Raw genomic sequence first — 22,271 nt, 5'->3', positions numbered from 1 at the left:
TTAGTTGCTTTGTTTTGTTTTGTTTTGTTTTGTTTTGTTTTGTTTTGTTTTGTTTTTAGAGAGAGAGGGAGGGAGAGAGAGAGCTGGGGTGAGGGGGTTGGTGAAGAGAGGGAGTGGGAGAGAGAGAATCCTAAGCACACTCCGTGCTGAGCATGGAGCCAAACACGGGGCTCCATCTCATGACCCTGAGATCATGACCTGAGCAGAAAGCAAGAGTTGGAGGCTTAACCGCTTAACTAACTGAGCCACCAAGGTGCCTCTCAGTGACAAGTTGTATATAAATGCTATTATCTTCTAGTTTCCCTTTAATCTGTACTTCCTCTTCATACTTTTTGTTCATCTTTTCCAGTGACTAGATTATTAATACTGAATCTCCTACCTGGAACAGGGACTCTTGGCATTTTTATGGAGAGTCTTTGCTTCTGGAAGAAATTGTTTCTGTCAATTTGCTTTTCCAAAATCTAACATGTATTTTAAATATATGAGAGTAGTTTTAATATTTACAATTTGATTGCAATTTGATTCAATTACGATTTGGTGAGAACTCCAGAAGTAAAAGCCTAGTCACAATGCTGTGTACACAAAAACTGTGGCATACAATGCCTGGGAAGTTAAAACTAGAGCTAGAATTTAAGACTAAAAATAATGCAAAGGAGTTGTCTTGTTGGGATTTAGAAGCCTATTTTTCAGTTTCCTCATAGCTGTCCTCACTTCTTGATTCCTTAAGGTATAAACTATTGGGTTCAGAATAGGAGTAAAGATGGTATAAAACACAGACAGGATCTTATCTATAAGGAAACTGTTTAGTGGCCACATATAGATGAAGATACATGGCCCAAAGAACATGACGACGACAATGAAATGAGCTGTGCAGGTAGAAAGGGCCTTATAAGATCCTTTTGAAGAATGATGCTTGATAGTAACCAGGACAATAACATAAGAATTGAATAAAAGCATAAAGCAGGATAAGGCAATTATGCCACTAGTTGAGATCATAAAGAGGCCCAGAACATAAGTATCCACACAAGCCAGCTGGAACACCACAGGAAGGTCACAGAAAAAGCTGTCTACTTCATTGGGACCACAGAATGGTAGTGTGAGAGCAAATATGACCTGGCTCATTGAATGCATGACTCCCACAACCCAGGAAGCCACCATGAGGGCAACACACACCCAGGGACTTATGGTTGAAGCATAGCGGAGAGGCTTGCATATTGCAATATACCTATCAAGGGACATGGCCATAAGTAAAATTATTTCAGTACCAGTAAAAAGGTGTAGAAAAAATATCTGGGTGATACAGCCATCAAAGGAGATGGTTTTGTGTCCAGTGAGGTAGTCTGTAATCATCTTAGGGGTGGCAAAGGAAGCAAGTGACATATCAATGATGGAAAGGTTAGTAAGCAGGAAATACATAGGAGAGTGTAGGTGAGAGTCAGCTATAACCGTGATGACTATGAGGCCATTACCAACCATTGTTGCTACATAAAACAAGGAAAACACCATGAAGAAAAACAGCTGCAGTTCCCAGGAATTAGAGAGTCCCAGCAAAACAAATTCAGAAACAGACTTATTGGCCACATCCATTGTCCTGATGGACAGCTGAAAACCTATATAAAAAAAAAAAAGAGAGAGAAAGTATGATTCTATTTAAACAAAAGGTACAAGAATCCACTTTCATAGACTTTGGTTTCTCTATGAAAACTTATCTTTACTCTTTCCATCTTCATTGGTATGTTGGTTTGAAAGATAATTTTGGATATTAGAGATCATAGCAAAATACCACTGAAGTCATAGGTGTTGAAAATAACACTTTCTTTTTTGGTATTAAATAGCAATCAAACTGAGATTATATCATCCAGAAGGATCTACTTACCTATGTATTTGTCCATCTGTTCATCTATATAATCTTAAAGATAATAGCTAACATTAAGCACTTACTCTGGGACGACAATGTGTTAAACACACATACACACACACACACATACACACAATTTAGTCATTTAGAACTCATCCCTAAGAATACCCTTACTGAAAGAACATATAAAAGTTATATCACAGGGCACCTGGGTGGCTCAGTTGGTTAAGCGACTGCCTTCGGCTCAGGTCATGATCCTGGAGTCCCGGGATCTAGTCCTGCATCGGGCTCCCTGCTCAGCAGGGAGTCTGCTCCTCCCTCTGACCCTCCCCCCTCTCATGCTCTCTCTATCTCATTCTCTCTCTCAAATAAATAAAAAATCTTTAAAAAAAAAAAGTTATATCACATATAAGTGACATTATAGAAAGATTTCAATGAACGGTTGCAGAGCTTGTAAATTTCCAGAGAAGATTTTTAATATATTCACAGATAAATTATCTCGTTGAACCCATCAGAAACAGAGAAAATAAGTAAGAATCCAATGTAAAAAGACTGCTTTATTACCAAGTTTACTACTATATAGTCATATAGCCCAGGGAAAGGCATTTAACTTTTCTTCATGGTTTCCTTTTGTTAAAGTATGAGTTTGTTCCTCTTACAAATATTTATAATCCTATGACTTAAAATTTTACCTTTGTCCCCTAAAGACTATATCACATCATTTTTAATGGAAAGAGCTCAAAGATTAAGTTCTTTAGTCTCTCCCTGTTTGAATTCTCCCTTCGTATCTGCCAACATATATAAACTGTTTTATTTATCTCAGCTCCAAGGAATAGGGTTAGGAGATTGGAAGTAGGAATGGCGGAGATTTAAAATCTTTCAGTAGAAATCATTTGTAAAACACTTAAGCTTACCAGATCTACAGTAGAATCAGGGCTTTAGGTTATTCAGTGTTAAGTAGGCTCTGATAGCATATAGGAGGTAATTTTAAATATAAATAAATGACCTAGTTGAATCATTAGTTGTTTAGGAACTTGGGGATTGACCAAGAAAACATCTTGCAATGGGATTCATTAAATAGCAAAGTTGGTGTTATTTGGTTCACAACAGGAATATATATCAAGAGTCTTTTGGGAATTTACAATGATTATTTTCACCTGGACCAGAGAGATTCAGGGATTGGAAGTTGGAAAAGCCACCATTTAAGAGGTAGCCAGAAATATCAAATCAATGAGTTTTAATAAGCACTTCTGATTATCTAACCCTGTTCTAGAGGCAGCAGAGAATAAAATCCAAAAATATTCACCTCTGCTTCAAGTAATTTATTATTTGTTTGGAGATACTGAATACCCATCAGTAAAATAATTAATGAAAAAATACAGACAAATAAATCTAATGTTCACACAATTCTCGGAGATCATGAGTGAATGGAATTTTAGATAAAGGAAAATTTATAATGTGCTTAATTAATCAAGAAAATGTTCTTGCAGAAGAAATATCATGAGCTTGACCTAGAATGAAAACTAAAATCTTGATTGGTAAGAGAAAAAAATGCACATGTGGAATAAAACAGTGCAAGTTATTTGCCGGAGCAAGATAACTGATTAGCGTGTTGAAAGAAAAAAAAAAATGCAGTTGTCCTAAAAAGAAAAGCTTAATTAGAATATACTAATGTAAATAAATATGTCCACAATGTAATAAGTGAAAAGCAAACTGAAGAATAATGTGTATTATATGATCTTGATTTTGTAAAATCAAACAATAACAAAGCAAACTAGGCTATTAAAAATTTGTTACCTCACAAAGAGAATGGAAGGGCAGGGAGATGATGCATTTTCTTATTTATATGTATTTGAATATTTTTCACTTCTTTCTATTTTTTACTGTTTTTTGTGTCAAAAACTTATACACAAGTATTCATAGCAGTACTATTCACAATAGCCAAAAGGTGGAAACATCTATCAACTGATAAATGAATGAACAAATGTGGTAGAGCCATGATTGCAATGGATTACTACTTAGCCATAAAATGAAATGAAGTATGAAGAGTGATACATACTATAGCATGGATGAATCTTAAAAATATCCTCAGTGAAAAAAGTCTTTTAATATATGTGTGGGTGTGTGAGTGTGAAAGAACAGAACAAAATCACAGCAAAAGAGCTTAATTATAAATGGAGAAAAGCAATATGCCTGATAAAGGTTTCAAAGTAATGGTCATAAATATTCTCACTGGACTTGAGAAGAGAGTGGAGAATCTCAGAAAAATCTTCAACAAAGAGAAATGAAATATAAAAAAGAACAATCAGAGATGAAGAACTCAATAACTGAAATTAAAAATACACTAGAGTTGGGCGCCTGGGTGGCTCAGTTGGTTAAGCGACTGCCTTCGGCTCAGGTCATGATCCTGCAGTCCCAGGATCGAGTCCCACATCGGCCTCCCTGCTCAGCAGGGAGTCTGCTTCTCCCTCTGACCCTCCCCCTCTCATGCGCTCTCTATCTCATTCTCTCTCTCAAATAAAGTCTTTAAAAAAAAATACACTAGAGTGGGGCACTTGGTGACTCAGTTGGTTAAAGAGGCTGGCTCTTGATTTTGGCTCAGATCATGATCTCAGGGTCCTGGGATTGAGCCCCTCACTGGGCTCTACACTCAGCAGGGAGTCTGTTTGAGAATTCTCTCTCCCTCTGCCCCTCCCCCACTCATGCATGTGCTCTCTTTCAAATGAATAAATCTTAAAAAAAAAAAAAAACACTAAAGGGAATAAATACTAGGTGAGAGGAAACAGAAGAATGAATCAGTGAGCTGGTAGAGTAATGGAACGCAACCAAGGAGAACAGCAAAAAGAAAAAGTATAATAAAAAATGAGAGTAGGTCAGGGTAATTCAGCAACATTATCAAGCAAAATAACATTCACATTATGGGGATTCCAGAAGGAGAAGAAAGAGAAAAAGGGACAGAAAATTTATTTGAAGAAATAATAGCTGAAAACTTCCCTAATATGGGAAAGGAAGCAGACATCCAGATCCAGGAGGCACAGACAGCCAGCAATAAAATCAACCCAAGGAGGTCCACACCAAGGAACATAATCATTAAAATGGCAAATGGACTAAGTCCTGCAGTCGAAAGATGAAACATAAAAAAATAAAATAAAAACAAGACCCATCCATATACTGCCTACAGAGACTCATTTCAGACCAAAAGACACATGCAGATTGAAAGTGAAGGGATGTAGAAACATTTATCATTCAAATGGATATGAAAAGAAAGCTGGAGTAGCAATACTTCTATCAGACAAAATAGACTTTAAAACAAATACTGTAACAAGAGACAAAGAAGGGTACTATATCATTAAGAGGACAATGCAATAAGAAGATATAATAACTGTAAATATTTATGTAACACAAAATGACAGCACCCAAATACATAAAACAGTTAATAACAAAGATAAACTAATTGATAGTAATACATTAATAGTAGGGAACTTTAACACTCTACTTATATCAATGGACAGATTATCCAAACAAAATCAACAAAGAAACAGTAGCTTTGAATGACACATTGGGCCAGATGGATTTAACAGATATATTCAAAATATTCATCCTAAAACAGCAGAATAAACATTCTTTTCAAAGGTACACAGAACATTCTCCAGAGTGGATCACATAGTAGGCCACAAAACAAAGTCTCAACAAATTCAGAAAGATTGAAATCATACCATGCATTTTTTTTCCATGCATCTTTTCTAACCACAGTGCTATGAAAGTAGAAATCAACCACAAGAAAAAATCTGGAAGGACCACAAATACATGGAGGTTAAATAATATGCTACTAAACAATGAATGGGTCAACCAAGAAATCATAGAACTCAAAAAGCACATGGAAACAAATGAAAATGAAAATACAATGGTCCAAAACCTTTGGGACACAGCAAAGCGGTTCTAAGGGGGAAGTTTATAGCATTACAGGCCTACCTCAAAAACCAAGAAAAATCTCAAATAAACAACCTAACCTGACACCAAAAGGAGCTGGAAAAAGAACAACAAATAAAACCTAAAACCAGGAGAAGGAAGGAAATAAAGATTAGAGCAGAAATAAATGATACAGAAACTTAAAAAAAAAAAAAAAAGGAACAAATCAATGAAACCAGGAGCTGGTTCTTTGAAAAAATTAATAAAATTGATAAACCTCAGGGTGCCTGGGTGGCTCAGTTGGTTAAGCATCTGCCTTTGGCTCAGGTCCTGACCTCAGGGTCCTAGGATCAAGCCCTGCGTTGGGCTTCCTGCTCAGCAGGGAGTCTGCTTCTCCCTCTCCCTCTGCCCCTCTCTCAGTTCATGCTTCCTCTCTCAAATAAATAAATAAAATCTTTTAAAAAACTGATAAACCTCTAGCAAGACTCATCAAGAAAGAAAGAGAAAGTGCCCAAATAAACACAATCACAAATGACAGAGGAAAACTAACAATCAACACAACAGAAATATAAACTATAAGAGAATATTATGAAAAACCATATGCCAACAAATTAGACAACGTAGAAGAAACAGATTAATTCCTAGAAACATATAACCTCCCAAAACTGAAGCAGGAAGAAATAAAAAATTTGAAGACTGATTACTAGCAAGGAAATTGAATCAGTATTCAAAAAACTTCCAACAAACTAGAGTTCAGGACCAGATGGCTTCATAGACAAATTCTACCAAATATTTAAAGAAGAGTTAATACATATTTCTTCTCAAACTATTCCAAAAAATCAAAGAGGAAGGAAAATTTCCAAATTCATTCTATGAGGCTAGTATCAACCTGATACCAAAACCAGATAAAGACACCACAAAAAAAGAGAACTACGGGCCAATATCTCTGATGAACATAGATGCAAAAAATCCTCCACAAAATATTAGCAAACCAAATCCAACAATACATTAAAAAAAAAAAAATCATTCACCACCATCAAGTGGGATTTATTTACAGGATTGCAAGGGTAGTTCACTATTTGCAAATCAACCAATGTGATACATCAATCATATCAATAAGAGAAGGGATAAAAACCATATGATCATTTCAATAGATGTAGAAAAAGCATTTGATGAAGTACAACATTCATTCATAATAAAAGCCCTCAAAAAAGTGGGTTTAGAGGAACATACCTCAACAGAATAAAGGCCATAGATGGAAACCCCACAAGTAACATCTAACTCAATTAAGGTCAGCAACAAGACAAGGATGTCCACTCCCATCACTTTTATTCAACATAGTAATGGAAGTCCTAGCCACAGCAGTCAGACAACAACAACAACAAATAAATATAAAGACATCCAAATTGATATGGAAGATATAAAACTTTCACTATTTGCAGATGACATGATACTATTTATAGAAAATCTTAAAGACTCCACCAAAAAACCCCACCTAGGACTGATAAATGAGTTCAGTAAGGTTGCATGATACAAAACCAATGTGCAGAAATCTGTTGCATTTTATACAGTAATAATAAAGCAGCAGAAAGAGAAATTAAGAAAACAACCCCATTTACAGTTGCAGCAAAAATAGTAAAACACCTAGGAATAAACCTAACCAAAAAGGTGAAAGACCTGTACTCTGAAAACTATAAAACACTGATGAAAGAAATTCAAGATGACACAAAGAAATGAAAAGACATTTCATGCTCATGGATTAGAAGAACAAATTTTTTTACAGTGTCTATATTACACAGGTGGAGGAGTTAAGCTGGTGGAGGAGTAGGAGGATCCCGAGTTTGTCCCTCAAACACAGCTTAGATAGTTATCAAATTATTCTGAACACCCAAGAAGTCAATTGGAGGTCTGAGAGAACAAAAACTGCAAGTTTGTAAGTAGAAAAGCAACCACCTTTTGGAAGGTAGGAGGTGTGGAAGTTCACTTGGGAGTATAGCTGTGGATGCAGTGGTGGGGAGAGAGCCTGCTTATGGAGGCTACCACAAAGTATTAGAAGCAGCGGAGCACAAAATCTGAACTTTTTAGTTGATTGCCTTGGGGGACATGCCTGGATTAAAGGTGCTCAAGTGGTGAAGTGGGGCAAAATCCCAGGAGTGACAGGGTGGTCTGAGGATCCCCTGGGTTGCAGGAATAACAGGTGACACCAAGGCGCTGCGGTGTTCCCAGGCATAGGAGCTGGGAAGCTGGCTGAGGGGAGTGGATCTTTGTGCCAACTTTTTGGTATAAACTGCGAACCACAACACAGTTGTGGAACTGCTTTCCTTTGACCAGTTGGCAAGCCTGGCAAGCCCCTACTCCAGAGAAACAGTGCAGGTCCGTGCCACAGATGTCCCTAAAAATTGGAATTTTGAAACTCAGTCATGCGCCTAAGATAAAAAGGCTCAGACATGGCCAAGGTGAACATAGGGTTATAGGGAAACCAGAAAAAACAAATAGGGTGATTGATTGCTTTTCTGTGAGGGCTCACTGAAGAGTAGGGGGCGTAAACTTTCACCTCCCAGGCTAGAGCAGGGCTCAGCCATTTTCATCCTGCCCATCAGTGCTGAAAGCCTTCAAGGAGGAAAACAGCACCACCTAGTCGTGGTGGGAGGCACTTACACCAAGCCCGCCCCGGCTGTGCCCTGGAGGAGCATTTCCATTGAAAGAAGTCCACCTGAGAATCAGCCCCAGGCCCCTCCCAGAGAGGACCAGCATAAACAACTCACTCACACCAAGTTTATTGATCATAGAGTGCTGGCAAAGCTTCAGTGCTAGGGGAAATAGGATTGAGCTTCCTTTTTACCTTTATTCTTTCTTCCTTTTTTTTTTTTTTTTTTAAGATTTTATTTGAGAGAGAGAAAGTGAGAGTTGGGGGAGAGGGACAAGCAGACTCTGCACTGAGTGCAGAGCCTGATGTGGGGCTAGATCCAGGACTCTGAGATCATGACCTGAGCCAAAATCAAGAGTCAGAGGCTTAACTGACTGAGCCACACAGGTGCCCCTATTTCTTTTATTTTTATTATTTTTTTCATTTATTTTCTTATATTTTCCAGTACCTTTTTAAATTTTTTATTAATTTTTTAGACTTTTGTATATATTCTTTTCATATATTTTGGTTTTTGTTATTTTTTGGGGGGGGATCTAGATTCTTTTTAACAAGCAAACCAAAACACACCCAGGATCTAGATTTTGTTTGTTTGTTTTCTTGTTTTGTGTTTTTGTTTTCTTTTTCTTTTTGCTTTGTCTTGGTTTTTTGTTTGTTTCTTTTTGGTTTTGTTGTTCTTTTTTCTCTTCTTTTCTGGACAAAATGACAAGATGGAAGAATTCGCCCCCAAAAAATGAACACAAGGTAGAACTCACAGCCAGGGATTTAATCAACACAGATATAAGTAAGATGTCCAAACTAGAATTTAAAACAATGATTATAAGGATACTACCTGGGCTTGAAAAAAAGCATAGAATGCACTAGAGAATCCGTTGATGCAGAGATGAAAGAACTAAAATCAAGTCAAGCCAAATTAAAAATGCCATAACCGAGATGCAAACATAAATGGAGACCTTAAAAACAAGGATGGGTGAAGCAAAGGAGCAAATCAGAGATATAGAGGATAAAATTATGGAAAATAATGAAGCATAAAAGAAGAGGGAAAGAAAGGATATGGACCACGAAGGTAGACTTAGAGAACTCAGTGACTTAGTAAATCATAATAACATTGATATCATAAGAGTACCAGAAGATGAAGAGAGAGATAAAGGAGCAGAGGTTTATTCAAGCAAATTATAGCTGAAAACTTCCCTAATCTGGGGAAGGACACAGTAATCAAAATCCAAGAAACACGGAGAACTCCCGTTAAATTCAAGAAAAGCCAGCCATCACCAAGGCATATCATAGTCAAATTCACAAAATAAATAAGGAAATAGGCTAGGAAAGAATCCTGAAAGCAGCAAGGGAAAAAAGGCCCTTAATCTACAAGGGAAGACACAGTAGATCTGTCCAGAGACATAGCAGGCCAGAAAGGAGTGGAAGGAAATATTCAACATGTTGAATGGGAAAAATGTGCAGCCAAGAATTCTTTATCCACTAGGCAGAGGGGAAGTGGGTACAGGGATGGATTAAATAGGTGATAGGGATTAAGGAGGGCACTTGTGATGAGCACCAGGTGTTTATGAAAGTGTTGAGTCACTATACTGTACACCTGAAACTAATATTAGACTGTATGTTAACTAACTGGAATTTAAATAAAAACTTTTAAAAAATAAATAGATTCTTCCCTTGGTGTAAGGTTAAAAAAAATAAATTAAAAATTAAAAAAATTATATAAGGTAATAATTGTAACATAGTATAATTATAGGTATAATGTGTGTAACAATAATATCACAAAAAAGAGGAAAAGGGAATAGAGCTATATAGAAGTACTGTTTCTAGTTCTCACTGTAATAAAGTTGATATAAATCTGAAGCTGATGCTGATGAGTTAAGATACACAGTAAGACCTGGAACAACCACTAAGGAAATGATTGAAAAATAGGGGTGCCTGGGTGGCTCAGTCTGTTAAGCATCCAACTCTTGATTTTGGCTCAGATCATGATCTCAGGGTTGTGAGGTCCAGCTCTGTGTTGGGCTCTGCACTGGGCGTGGACCTAAGAGTCTCTCTCCTTCTCCTTTTGCTCCTCTCCCACCTCTCTCCCTCTCTCCCCCTCTCAAAAAAAAAAAAAATTAAAATCATTAAAGAAGCTTAACTACATTAAAAATATTCAATGCAAAAGAAAATAGTAAAGGTGAAGTAGAAGAATTAAAAAAACATGAGACATAGAGAAAATAAAAAGCATAAGGGCAGATGTAAATCCAGTAATATTAATACCAACTTTAAATGTTAATGCATTAAATAACCCAATCAAAAGAAATTGTCAGACTGGATAAAAAGCAAAATAAGATACAGATATATTCTGTTTAAAAGAGACACATTGTAGATTCAAAGATAGAGATTGCAAGTTAATAATGGAAAATGATATATCAGGCAAACAACAACCACAGAAAAGCTGTAGTGAGTATACTAACATCAGACAAAATAGACTTTATTTTATTTATTTTTTAAAGATTTTATTTATTTATTTACTTATTTCTTATCAGAAAGAGAGCACAGGCAGGGGGAGAGGCAGGCAGAGGGAGAAGCAGGCTTCCTGCTGAGCAAGGAGCCTGACGCGGGACTCAGTCCCAGGACCCTGAGATCATGACCTGAGCCGAAGGCAGATGCTTAACCCACTGAGCTACCCAGGTGTCCCAGACAAAATAGACTTTAAAACAAAAATCTACTAGAGATAACAAGAGACATTTTATAATGATAAAAGGGTCAATCCATAAGGAAGACAGAACAATCATAAACTATAGGAGCCTAATAACAGAGCACCAATGTGTGTGAAGGAAAAAGTGACAACAATGAGGGGAGATATAGACAATTCAACAGTAATAGTTGGATCATAGTTGGAGACTTCAATACCTCACTTTCAAAAATGGGTAGAACAACTAGTCAGAACATCAAGGAAATAAAAGATTCGAACAATACTATAAACCAACTAGATCTAATATCAATAGAATAGTTCACCAAACAGCAGTATATATGTTTTCAAGTGCATATGGCTCATTCTCCAGAATAGACCATATACTAGTCCATAAAACAAATATCCATAAATAGATTGAAATAGTAACAAACGTGGTCTCTGAACTTAATGGAATAATAGAAATCAATTAAAAAAAAGAAATTTGGTAAACTCACAAATATGTGGAAATTAAACAATACACTTCTAAATAACCAACTCAAAGAAGTAATGAAAGGAAAATTAGAATATCCTTTGAGGTGAATTAAAATGAAGACACAACATACCCAAACTTATGGGATACAGCTAAAGCAGCACTGTTTACAGAGAAATTTACAGCTGTAAACACTTATATTTATAAAAAGAATAAAGATCTCAAATCTATAACCTAATCTTCCACCTTAAGACACTGGAAAAAAGACAAAACTTTTAATGCAAGCAAAAGGAAATAACAAAGATTAGAGCAGAAACTGATGAAATAGAAAATATTAAATTAATAGACAAAATGAATGAAACCAAAAGGTTCTTTGAAAAGATCAACATAATTGACAACCCATTACCTAGACTGACAAAGAGAAAAGGAGATAAGAGTCAGATGACAAACATAAACTCAGCAAGGGTTACCACTACTGACCTTACAGAACTAAAAAAGATTATAATAAATACTCTGAATAATTGTATGCTAATAAATTATGTAGGTGAAATAAACAAATTCCTAGAAATACACAAACTACTTAAATTGACTAGAGGATAAATAATCTGAGTAGACCTTAAAAAAAAAGAAAAGGAAGATGAGAAATGTGAAATAATTGAAATGGGATCAAGAAGTGCCACTTTTCTTTGATAGATCTCCATTGGTTGATACTAGATTCTTGGTTAGCCTCTTTTTGACCACTGTATTTTTTTTAAATTAACATATAATGTATTATTTGTTTCAGAGGTACAGGTCTGTGATTCAACAGTCTTACACAATTCACAGCGCTCACCATAGCACATACCCTCTCCAAAGCCTGTCACCCCGCCACCCCATCCCTCCAACCCCCCTCCACTCCAGCAACCCTCAGTTTGTTTCCTGAGATTAAGAGTCTCTTATGGTTTATCTCCTTCTCTGATTTTATCTTGTCATTTTTCCCTCCCTTCCCCTATCATCCTCTGCCTTGTTTCTCAAATTCCACATATTAGTTGAGATCATGGGATAATTGTCTTTCTCTGATTGACTTATTTCGCTTAGCATGATACCCTCCACTTCCATCCAAGTTGATGTAAATGGCAAGATTTCAATTATTTTGATGGCTACATAATATTCCATTGTGTGTGTATATATATATATATATATACATATACCACATCTTCTTTATCCATTCATCTGTTGATGGACATCTTGGCTCTTTCCATAGTTTGGCTATTGTGGAAAATGCTGCTATAAACATTGGGGTGCACATCCCCTTTGGATCACTACATTTGTATCTTTGGAGTAAATACCCCGTAGTGCAATTGCTGGGTTGTAGAGTAGCTCTATTTTCAACTTTTTGAGGAACCTCCATACAGTTTTCCAGAATGGCTGCACCAGCTTGCATTCCCACCACCAGTGTAGGAGTGTTCCCCTTTCTCCGCATTTTCACCAACATCTGTCATTTCCTCAGTTGTTAATTTTAGCCATTCTAACTGGTGTGAGGTGGTATGTCATTGAGGTTTTGATGTGGATTTCCCTGATGCCGACGATGTTGAGCACTTTTTCATGTGTCTGTTGGCCATTTGGATGTCTTCTTTGGAAAAATGTCTGTTCATGTCTTCTGCCCATTTCTTGATTGGATTATTTGTTCTTTCAGTGTTGAATTTGTTAAGTTCTTTATAGATTTTGGATACTAGCCCTTTATCTGATAGGTCATTTGCAAATATCTTCGCCCATTCTGTCTGTTGTCTTTTGGTTTTGTTGACTGTTTCCTTTGCTGTGTAAAAACTTTTTATCTTGATGAAGTCCCAATAGTTCATTTTTACCCTTGTTTCCCTTGCCTTTGGTGATGTTTCTAGGAAGAAGTTGCTGCGGCTGAGGTTGAAGAGGTTGCTGCCTGTGTTCTCCTTTAGGATTTTGATGGACTCCTGTCTCACATTTAGGTCTTTAAACCATTTAGAGTCTATTTTTGTGTGTGGTGTAAGGAAATGGTCCAGTTTCATTCTTCTGCATGTGGCTGTCCAATTTTCCCAACACCATTTGTTGAAGAGACTGTCTTTTTTCCACTGGACATTCTTTCCTGCTTTGTCGAAGATTAGTTGACCATAGAGTTGAGGGTCCATTTCTGGGCTCTCTATTCTGTTCCATGATCTATGTGTCTGTTTTTGTGCCAGTACCATACTGTCTTGATGATGACAGCTTTGTAGTAGAGCTTGAAGTCCGGAACTGTGATGCCACCAGCTTTGCTTTTCTTTTTCAACATTCCTCTGGTTATTCAGGGTCTTCTCTGGTTCCATACAAATTTTAGGATTATTTGCTCCATTTCTTTGAAAAAAGTGGATTGTATTTTGATAGCGACTGCTTTAAATGTGTAGATTGCTCTAGGTAGCATTGATATCTTCACAATATTTGTTCTTCCAATCCATGAGCATGGAACGTTTTTCCTTTTCTTTGTGTCTTCCTCAATTTCTTTCATGAGTATTTTATAGTTTTCTGAGTACAGATTCTTTGCCTCTTTGGTTAGATTTATTCCTAGGTATCTTATGGTTTTGGGTGCAATTGTAAATGGGATTGACTCCTTAATTTCTCTTTCTTCTGTCTTGTTGTTGGTGTATTGGAATGCCACTGATTTCTGTGCATTGATTTTATATCCTGCCACTTTACTGAATTCCTGTATGAGTTCTAGCAGTTTTGGGGTGGACTCTTTTGGGTTTTCCAGATAGAGTATCATATCCTCTGCAGAGTGAGAGTTTGACTTCTTCATTGCCGATTCGGATGCTTTTTATTTCTTTTTGTTGTCTGATTGCTGTGGCTAGGACTTCTATACTATGTTGAATAGCAGTGGTGATAGGGGACATCCCTGCCGTGTTCCTGACCTTAGGGGGAAAGCTCTCAGTTTTTCCCCATTGAGAATGATATTCGCTGTGGGTTTTTCATAGATGGCTTTTATGATGTTGAGGTATGTACCCTCTATTCCTATACTCTGAAGAGTTTTGATCAAGAAAGGATGCTGTACCTTGTCAAATGCTTTTTCTGCATCTATTGAGAGGATCATATGGTTCTTCTTCTTTTTATTATTAATGTATTGTATTACATTGATTGATTTGCGGATGTTGAACCAACCTTGCAGCCCAGGGATAAATCCCACTTGGTCGTGGTGAAGAATCCTTTTAATGTACTGCTGGATCCTATTGGCTAGTATTTTGGTGAGAATTTTTGCATCCATGTTCATCAAGGATATTGGTCTGTAATTCTCCTTTTTGATGGGGTCTTTGTCTGGTTTTGGGATCAAGGTAATGGTGGCCTCATAAAAGGAGTTTGGAAGTCTTTCTTCCATTTCTATTTTTTGGAACAGTTTCAGAAGAATAACTATTAATTCTTCTTGAAATGTTTGGTAGAATTCCCCTGGGAAGCCGTCTGGCCCTGGGCTCTTGTTTGTTGGGAGATTTTTGATGACTGCTTCAATTTCCTTAGTGGTTATAGGTCTGTTCAGGTTTTCTATTTCTTCCTGGTTCAGGTTTGGTAGTTGATACATCTCTAGGAATGCATCCAATTCATCCAGATTATCTAATATGCTGGCATATAGTTGCTCATAATATGTTCTTATAATTGTTTGTATTTCTCTGGTGTTGGTTGTGATCTCTCCTCTTTCATTCCTGATTTTATTTATTTGGGTCCTTTCTCTTTTCTTTTTGATAAGTCTGGTCAGGGGTTTCTCAATCTTGTTAATTCTTTCAAAGAACCAGCTCCTAGTTTCGTTGATCTGTTCTACTGTTCTTTTAGTTTCTATTTCATTGATTTCTGCTCTGATCTTTATTATTTCTCTTCTCCTGCTGGGTTTAAGCTTTATTTGCTGCTCTTTCTCCAGCTCCTTAGGTGTAGAGTTGGGTTGTATATTTGAGACCTTTCTTGTTTCTTGAGAAAGGCTTGTATTGCTATATACTTTCCTCTCAGCACAGTCTTTGCTGCATCCAAAAGATTTTGAACAGTTGTGTTTTCATTTTCATTTGTTTCCATGAATTTTTTTAATTCTTCTTTAATTTCCTGGTTGACCCATTCATTCTTCAGTAGGATGCTCTTTAGCCTCCATGTATTTGAGTTCTTTCCAACTTTCCTCTTGTGATTTGAGTTCTAGTTTCAAAGCATTGTGGTCTGAAAATATGCAGGGAATGATCCCAATCTTTTGGTACTGGTTGAGACCTGATTTGTGACCTAGGATGTGATCTATTCTGGAGAATGTTCCATGGGCACTGGAGAAGAATGTGTATTCTGTTGCTTTGGGATGGAATGTTCTGAATATATCTGTGAAGTCCATTTGGTCCAATGTGTCATTTAAAGTCTATTTCCTTGTTGATCTTTTGCTTAGATGATCTGTCCCTTTCAGTGAGGAGGGAGCAAAAGTCCCCTACTATTATTGTATTGTTGTCGATGTGTTTCTTTGCTTTTGTTATTAATTGGCTTATATAATTGGCTGCTCCCATGTTAGGGGCATAGATATTTACAATTGTTAGATCTTCTTGTTGGACAGACCCTTTAAGTATGATATAGGGTCCTTCCTCATCTCTTATTATAGTCTTTGGTTTAAAATCGAATTTGTCTGATATAGGGATTGCCACCCCAGATTTCTTTTGGTGTCCATTAGCATGGTAAATTGTTTTCCACCCCCTCACTTTCAATCTAGAGGTGTCTTTGGGTCTAAAATGAGTCTTTTGCAGACAGCATATTGAGGGCTCTTGTTTTTTTATACAGTCTGATAGCCTGTGTCTTTTGATTGGGGCATTTAGCCCATTTACATTCAGGGTAACTATTGAAAGATGTGAATTTAGTGCCATTGTATTGACTGTTACTGTATATTGTCTCTGTTCCTTTCTGGTCTATGTTACTTTTAGGCTCTCTCTTTGCTCAGAGGACCCCTTTCAAGATTTCTTGTAGGGCTGGTTTCGTGTTTGCACATTCCTTTAGTTTTTGTTTGTCCTGGAAGCTTTTTAATCTCTCTTTCTATTTTCAATGACAGCCTAGCTGGATATAGTATTCTTGGCTGCATATTTTTCTCATTTAGTGCTCTGAAGATATCATGCCAGTCCTTTCTGGCCTGCCAGGTCTCTGTGGATAGGTCTGTTGCCAATCTAATGTTTCTACCATTGTAGGTTAGAGATTTCTTGTCCCGAGCTGCTTTCAGGATTTTCTCTTTGTCTCTGAGACTCGTACATTTTACTATTAGATGTTGGGGTGTTGACTTCTTTTTATTGATTTTGAGGGGGCTTCTCTGTGCCTCCTGGATTTTGATGCCTGTTTCCTTCCCCAAATTAGGGAAGGAAACAGGCATACAATTTGCTATAATTTGCTCCAATATACCTTCTGTCCCTCTCTCATTCTTCTTCTTCTGGGATCCCAATTATTCTAATATTGTTTTGTCTTATGGTATCACTTATCTCTCGAATTCTGCCCTCGTGATCCAGTAGTTGTTTATCTCTCTTTTTCTCAGCTTCTTGATTTTCCATCATTTGGTCTTCTATCTCACTGATTCTGTCTTCTGCCTCATTTATCCTAGCAGTTAGAGCCTCCATTTTTGATTGCACCTCATTAATAGCCTTTTTGATTTTGACTTGGTTAGATTTTAGTTCTTTTATTTCTCTAGAAAGGGTTTCTCTAATATCTTCCATGCTTTTTTCAAGCCCAGCTAGAATCTTTAAAATCATCATTCTGAACTCTAGTTCCGACATCTTAATAATGTCCGTATTGATTAGGTCCCTGGCAGTCGGTACTGCCTCTTCTTTTTTTTGAGGTGATTTTTTCCATCTTGTCATTTTGTCCAGAGGAGAATAGATCAATGAGAGAAGAAAATGCTAACAGGGTAACAGCAACCCCAGAAAAATATACACTACACAAATCAGAAGAGTCCTGAAACTGGGGGAAAAGAAACAGAAAGAAAGAAGAAAGAAAAAAAAAGAAAAAGATAAAAAAAAAAGAATATGCTCAAATATGATCAGGCTGGTGAATAGATCAGTGCCACACACTAGATTTTGGGCGTATTTTGGTCTGTTGGAAGAAACTGCCTCACAAAATTTTAAAGAAAAAAATTATTCTGATTATGTAGAGAGATTAAAAGCTTGATAACCAGTTATATATGTACAAAAATAAGGGTAAATATGATGAAGGGATGGAATATGACTGTAAAGATGAAAATTATAAAAGATTTTATAAAAGGAATTGATAAGATAAGAAGCTGGTTGAAAAAAGAAGAGAAATTTAAAACAAAAGGCGGGGGGAGAGAATGTGATCAGGCAGGAGACTAGAACAAAGCTGTACAGTAGAGATTTAGGGTATATTTTGGTCTGTTAGAAGAAACTGTATCCCAAAATTTTGAAGAGAGAACAACTTATATATATTCCAAAAATAAGGTTAACTACTATGAAGGGATAGAATATGACTCTAAAAATGAAAAATAAAAAAGATTTTTAAAAAAAGACTTCCAGAAAATGGTCAATTTTCTGTTCAGAGAGTTGCTGCTATTCTTTTCTTTGATCTCCTGTTGAGTTCGTAGGTGTTCAGAATGGTTTGATCCCTATCTAGCTGAAATCCTGGGACCAGACGAAATTTAGGTCTCCTCCTCTGCCGCCATCTTGCTCCTCCTCCTGGATTAGCATATCTTTTGAAATTAGTGTTATCTCATTTAAAATTCACTACAAAAAAACTGATTATTTTTTCTGAAACTGAGTATGTTTTATATTTCTCATTACAAATGAACTTAAAATGCAAAATAATGTGGTAATGTATTCAAGATAATATAGTAAAATATTGCCCTGTGATGTGAACCCAGGCCTCCAAATCTGACATCCAGTGCTCTTGATATTATACCAGCTGCATATAATGTAGTTTCCCCAAATTATTTCCTTTCACCTTATGAGTACAAGCTAAGAACAATGTAAATATTTTTAAATTTCTTGTTAATAGAGAAATATTTAATAGTCATCTAAATTTTATTGGTTATTATTCTGATTATGTAGAGATATTTAAAGCTTGATAACCACTTAACAACCTTTATATATTTAGAATGTGTCAGATATTTCTTTGCTTTTCATTTCTGTTTTCTTCCCCTACTCTATAATGATTCCGGTGAATATTATAATATGTAAACTCTCAACCCCTCATTGATTCTATTATTTACAGTATAAATTTTTCTCCAAACAGGGAAACACAGCCCTTATCCTAAAAATTAATGGAGGAACTGAGAGATAACATTTGTAATTCCACAAGTCAAATTAATAGATCTTACTTGACCTTGCTGTGGTCCAAGAAAAAAGTTATCCCTTATGGCTTCCCTGCCCCACAATATCCATTCAGTGTACATAAAGCACTTAAGAACAATCATAATATTTTGTGATCCATCTTTAATTCTGACCAAATTAACTTGAGTGTTTTAATAACTCTCACTGCAACTTGAACGTCTGTTTATTCCCCAAGCAGCCGCTGGTCTTTTTCATGCCATGTAATTTACTGAATGGATTCTTACCAAACAGACATTATAAATACAAAGGTCCCAAGGATTGTGAGCCTCCTTTACTTAGAAATTAGGCACAGTATTGATCTGAGGTCACTCTGGAGCAATTGTCATTACTTTGCAAGTACTAGTTGAATATTGCAATATTAATACATGTGTGGAAAGGATCTTAAAATCATCCAGATCACCCCACTTATATTATTTATGAAGAACCAAGGTACCAGTTGATTTTGTAAATTATCCTATCTTACATATCTAGGACGAGATTTGAATTCACATTTTCTGAATCTTAGGCTGCTGCTATTTCTGCTATGCCAATTTAAGTGAGAGTTGTAACATCCATTTTAATATCAGGTATGTGGGTGCAGAAACAAATCTAAAAGTTTCTGGAATGGATAAAGTCAGAAGAACAGTGTGGGATTAAAGAAGGGGTACCCAAACTTCAGAGGGGAAAAAAGCCAACAAGTACAGGTAATTGCATGTATAAATTGGTTTAGTCTTAGTTCATTTAAAATATATTAACGGCAAAGTTTTGAGAAAGAAAAAAGGAAAAAGCTTAGTTTAGTGGCAAGATGAAAGGAGTTAGTCATGAACTTTAAGTACACATCCTCTCAGTTGGCTTTCAATGTAGTTTGTAAAGTCTCAGATCTCAGTGGGAACTAGTTTACCTAAGAAGTCTAGTTTTAACTTTTGAGGCATATAGTATTATCTAACTTCTCCTAGATTCACCATTATCATCTTCTGTCTCTATATAAACCTGTCTCCTCTTTGTTCCAAGTGAACTCCTGAAACAGAAAGTGTTTTCTGCTTCAAACTGCTTTGGTGAGTCTATAAAATCTAGCAGTTAAAAAATATCTGATTTCAGGCAGCATGTTACTTAATGGTCTTTCTATGTAAAATATACTTGGAAATGTATGAAACCTTCAGGCTCTAGCTACATCACGTTCACCAACCTTTGAAAAATGTTTGGCCTTGGTGGTGTGGAACAAGGGTTATTTATATCTGCATAACTGAAATGAAGAACTGAAAATGAGAGGCTATTTCATTTTTATTCTGGACAATCTCCATTAGAAAATTGGAATATATTATGTTTCTCCATAGCCATTTCCTCTCCCCTTATATTCTATCCCTTTATCCTAACCACTGTAAGGAGACAATGCCCACATTCCTTTCCACTTTTGTTTCCCACTAATCATCTATCATGATTCTCAAATGTTGTTCAGTCCTTCAGTCATCATGATGTTTTTGAAAAAGGTTACCATTCCCTTTCCCTTCAAAACTTGTTGGAAGTTAGCTGTGAATTTTTTTTTTAGGTATTTTGTAAACTGAGGAGTAAATCTTCAAATAGCTGAATTTTTGTTTCTATGAAGATTTGCATCTTCTAAGCAAATTTCTAAGTCATAAGAATTAATCTCCATTTGAATCAATTAAGATATCTGGAAAGACCATGGGGAAATATTTGACCACTGTGAGCAGGGAAGTGATAAAACAGGGAACTATCTGGTAGTGGGCTGCCACTAAATTTTTTCATGCAGAAAAAATCTCACTTTGAATTTGATCACTGTATTTTTTCCTAGTTCTCCTCCCATCTGGAAATGTCAGAGATCTTCCAGAAATCAGACTGAATGGCCTGGAATAATCAGTCAGTCATAACTGAATTCATACTACAGGGTCTCTCCAGTTCTTGGGAACTCCAGATCTTCTATTTCCTGTTTTTCTCCATAGTCTATGCAGCCACTGTACTGGGTAACCTCCTTACTGTGCTCACCATCGTGTCAGAGCCATGCCTTCACCCCCCATGTACTTTTTGCTGGGCAATCTCTCCTTCATTGACATGTCTCTGGCTTCATTCGCCACCCCCAAAATGATTGCAGATTTTCTCAGTGAGCACAAAGCCATCTCTTTTGAAGGCTGCATCACCCAGATATTTTTCCTGCATCTGTTAGGGGGTGCTGAGATTGTACTGCTGATATCTATGTCTTTTGATAGGTATGGGGCTATATGTAAACCTCTATGTTACTTAACCATTATGAGCCGAAGAATGTGCATTGGGCTGGTAACACTTTCCTGGATTGTTGGCATCTTCCGTGCTCTGAGTCAGTTAGCATTTACTGTGAATCTGCCCTTCTGTGGACCCAATGAAGTGGACAGCTTCTTTTGTGACCTCCCCTTGGTGATCAGACTTGCCTGTGTAGACACATACATTCTGGGAGTATTCATGATCTCAACCAGTGGTATGATTGCCCTGGTGTGTTTCATCCTCTTGGTGATTTCCTACACTATCATCCTGGTCACTGTTTGGCAACATTCCTCTGGTGGGTCCTCCAAAGCACTCTCCACTTGCAGTGCCCACTTCACTGTTGTGACCCTTTTCTTTGGCCCGTGCATTTTCATCTATGTCTGGCCTTTCACAAACTTCCCAATAGACAAAGTGCTCTCTATTTTATACCATTTTCACTCCCCTCTTGAATCCAGTGATCTATACCCTTAGAAATAAAGATGTCAAGGATTCCATGAGAAAACTTAGTAGCCATATCTTTAAGTCTAGGAAGACTGATCATACCCCTTGATTTCCTCATACAAAAATGAAATACTTGTTCTGCATTTATCCTCCTCATTCAGTTGGTCAACAAAGTGATGCTACTGCAAGAAACTGGTAAGTTCATGGAAGAACTATTTATATATAATCAGTCTCAGCAGTCACTGAGTTCTGGTCATGTTAATTGTTCCTCATACAATATAACATTAACTACAGGGCACCATCAAACCTATACTCAGCATTTTACTGCACAGAGACCTGCTTTTTGGAATATTCAACTTCTGTCAGATATAAACATTTATTTGAGTATTCCTTCTCCTGAGACATATGCATGTTTTAAGAGTAGATTTTCTCCTAGTCTCTTGTAATAGCCTCTAAGAAAAGAGGCAAGTGTGAAAGCACCAACACTTAGTATAGTACCCTGTACACTGAAGTTATAATGAGATTTTTTGTTGCTGACAAAGGTGCTGATGAATGGATTATTTTAGTTCGAAGGTCAGGAAAAAGTGGAAGGTTCTTGGTAAGTAAAAATATTTGGTATTTAATGTTTTTGTAACCCATCTTTGATGAGAATAAAAATGTACCTTATTTATATTCTGTCCCTAAGTTCCCTAGAGTGGATTTTCCAATTTTAAAACAGTATAGTTAACTCCAGAAAA

At 36.6% G+C, this 22,271-nt stretch overlaps 2 protein-coding genes across 2 annotated transcripts; one reads left to right on the top strand and one right to left on the bottom strand.

The window, feature by feature from the left end:
• Window positions 1-636: 636 nt before the first annotated feature.
• Window positions 637-1,587, bottom strand: LOC116640740 (olfactory receptor 4K2). Its single transcript, XM_032417939.1, has one exon. It carries the CDS (start codon window positions 1,585-1,587, stop codon window positions 637-639), a length of 951 nt encoding a protein of 316 aa, XP_032273830.1.
• Window positions 1,588-20,698: 19,111 nt separating this feature from the next.
• On the top strand, window positions 20,699-21,643 carry LOC116640822 (olfactory receptor 4K3-like). The gene is given in 3 exon segments (XM_032418089.1): window positions 20,699-20,864; window positions 20,867-21,512; window positions 21,514-21,643. Coding segments are annotated over 3 exon segments (942 nt in total).
• The last annotated feature ends 628 nt before the right edge of the window (window positions 21,644-22,271 follow it).

This window comes from Phoca vitulina, unplaced genomic scaffold (assembly GCF_004348235.1).
Source record: "Phoca vitulina isolate PV1807 unplaced genomic scaffold, GSC_HSeal_1.0 scaffold20, whole genome shotgun sequence".
NCBI lineage: Eukaryota > Metazoa > Chordata > Mammalia > Carnivora > Phocidae > Phoca > Phoca vitulina.
Note: the sequence above shows the minus strand (reverse complement) of the source record. Positions and strands in the feature narration are given on the sequence as shown.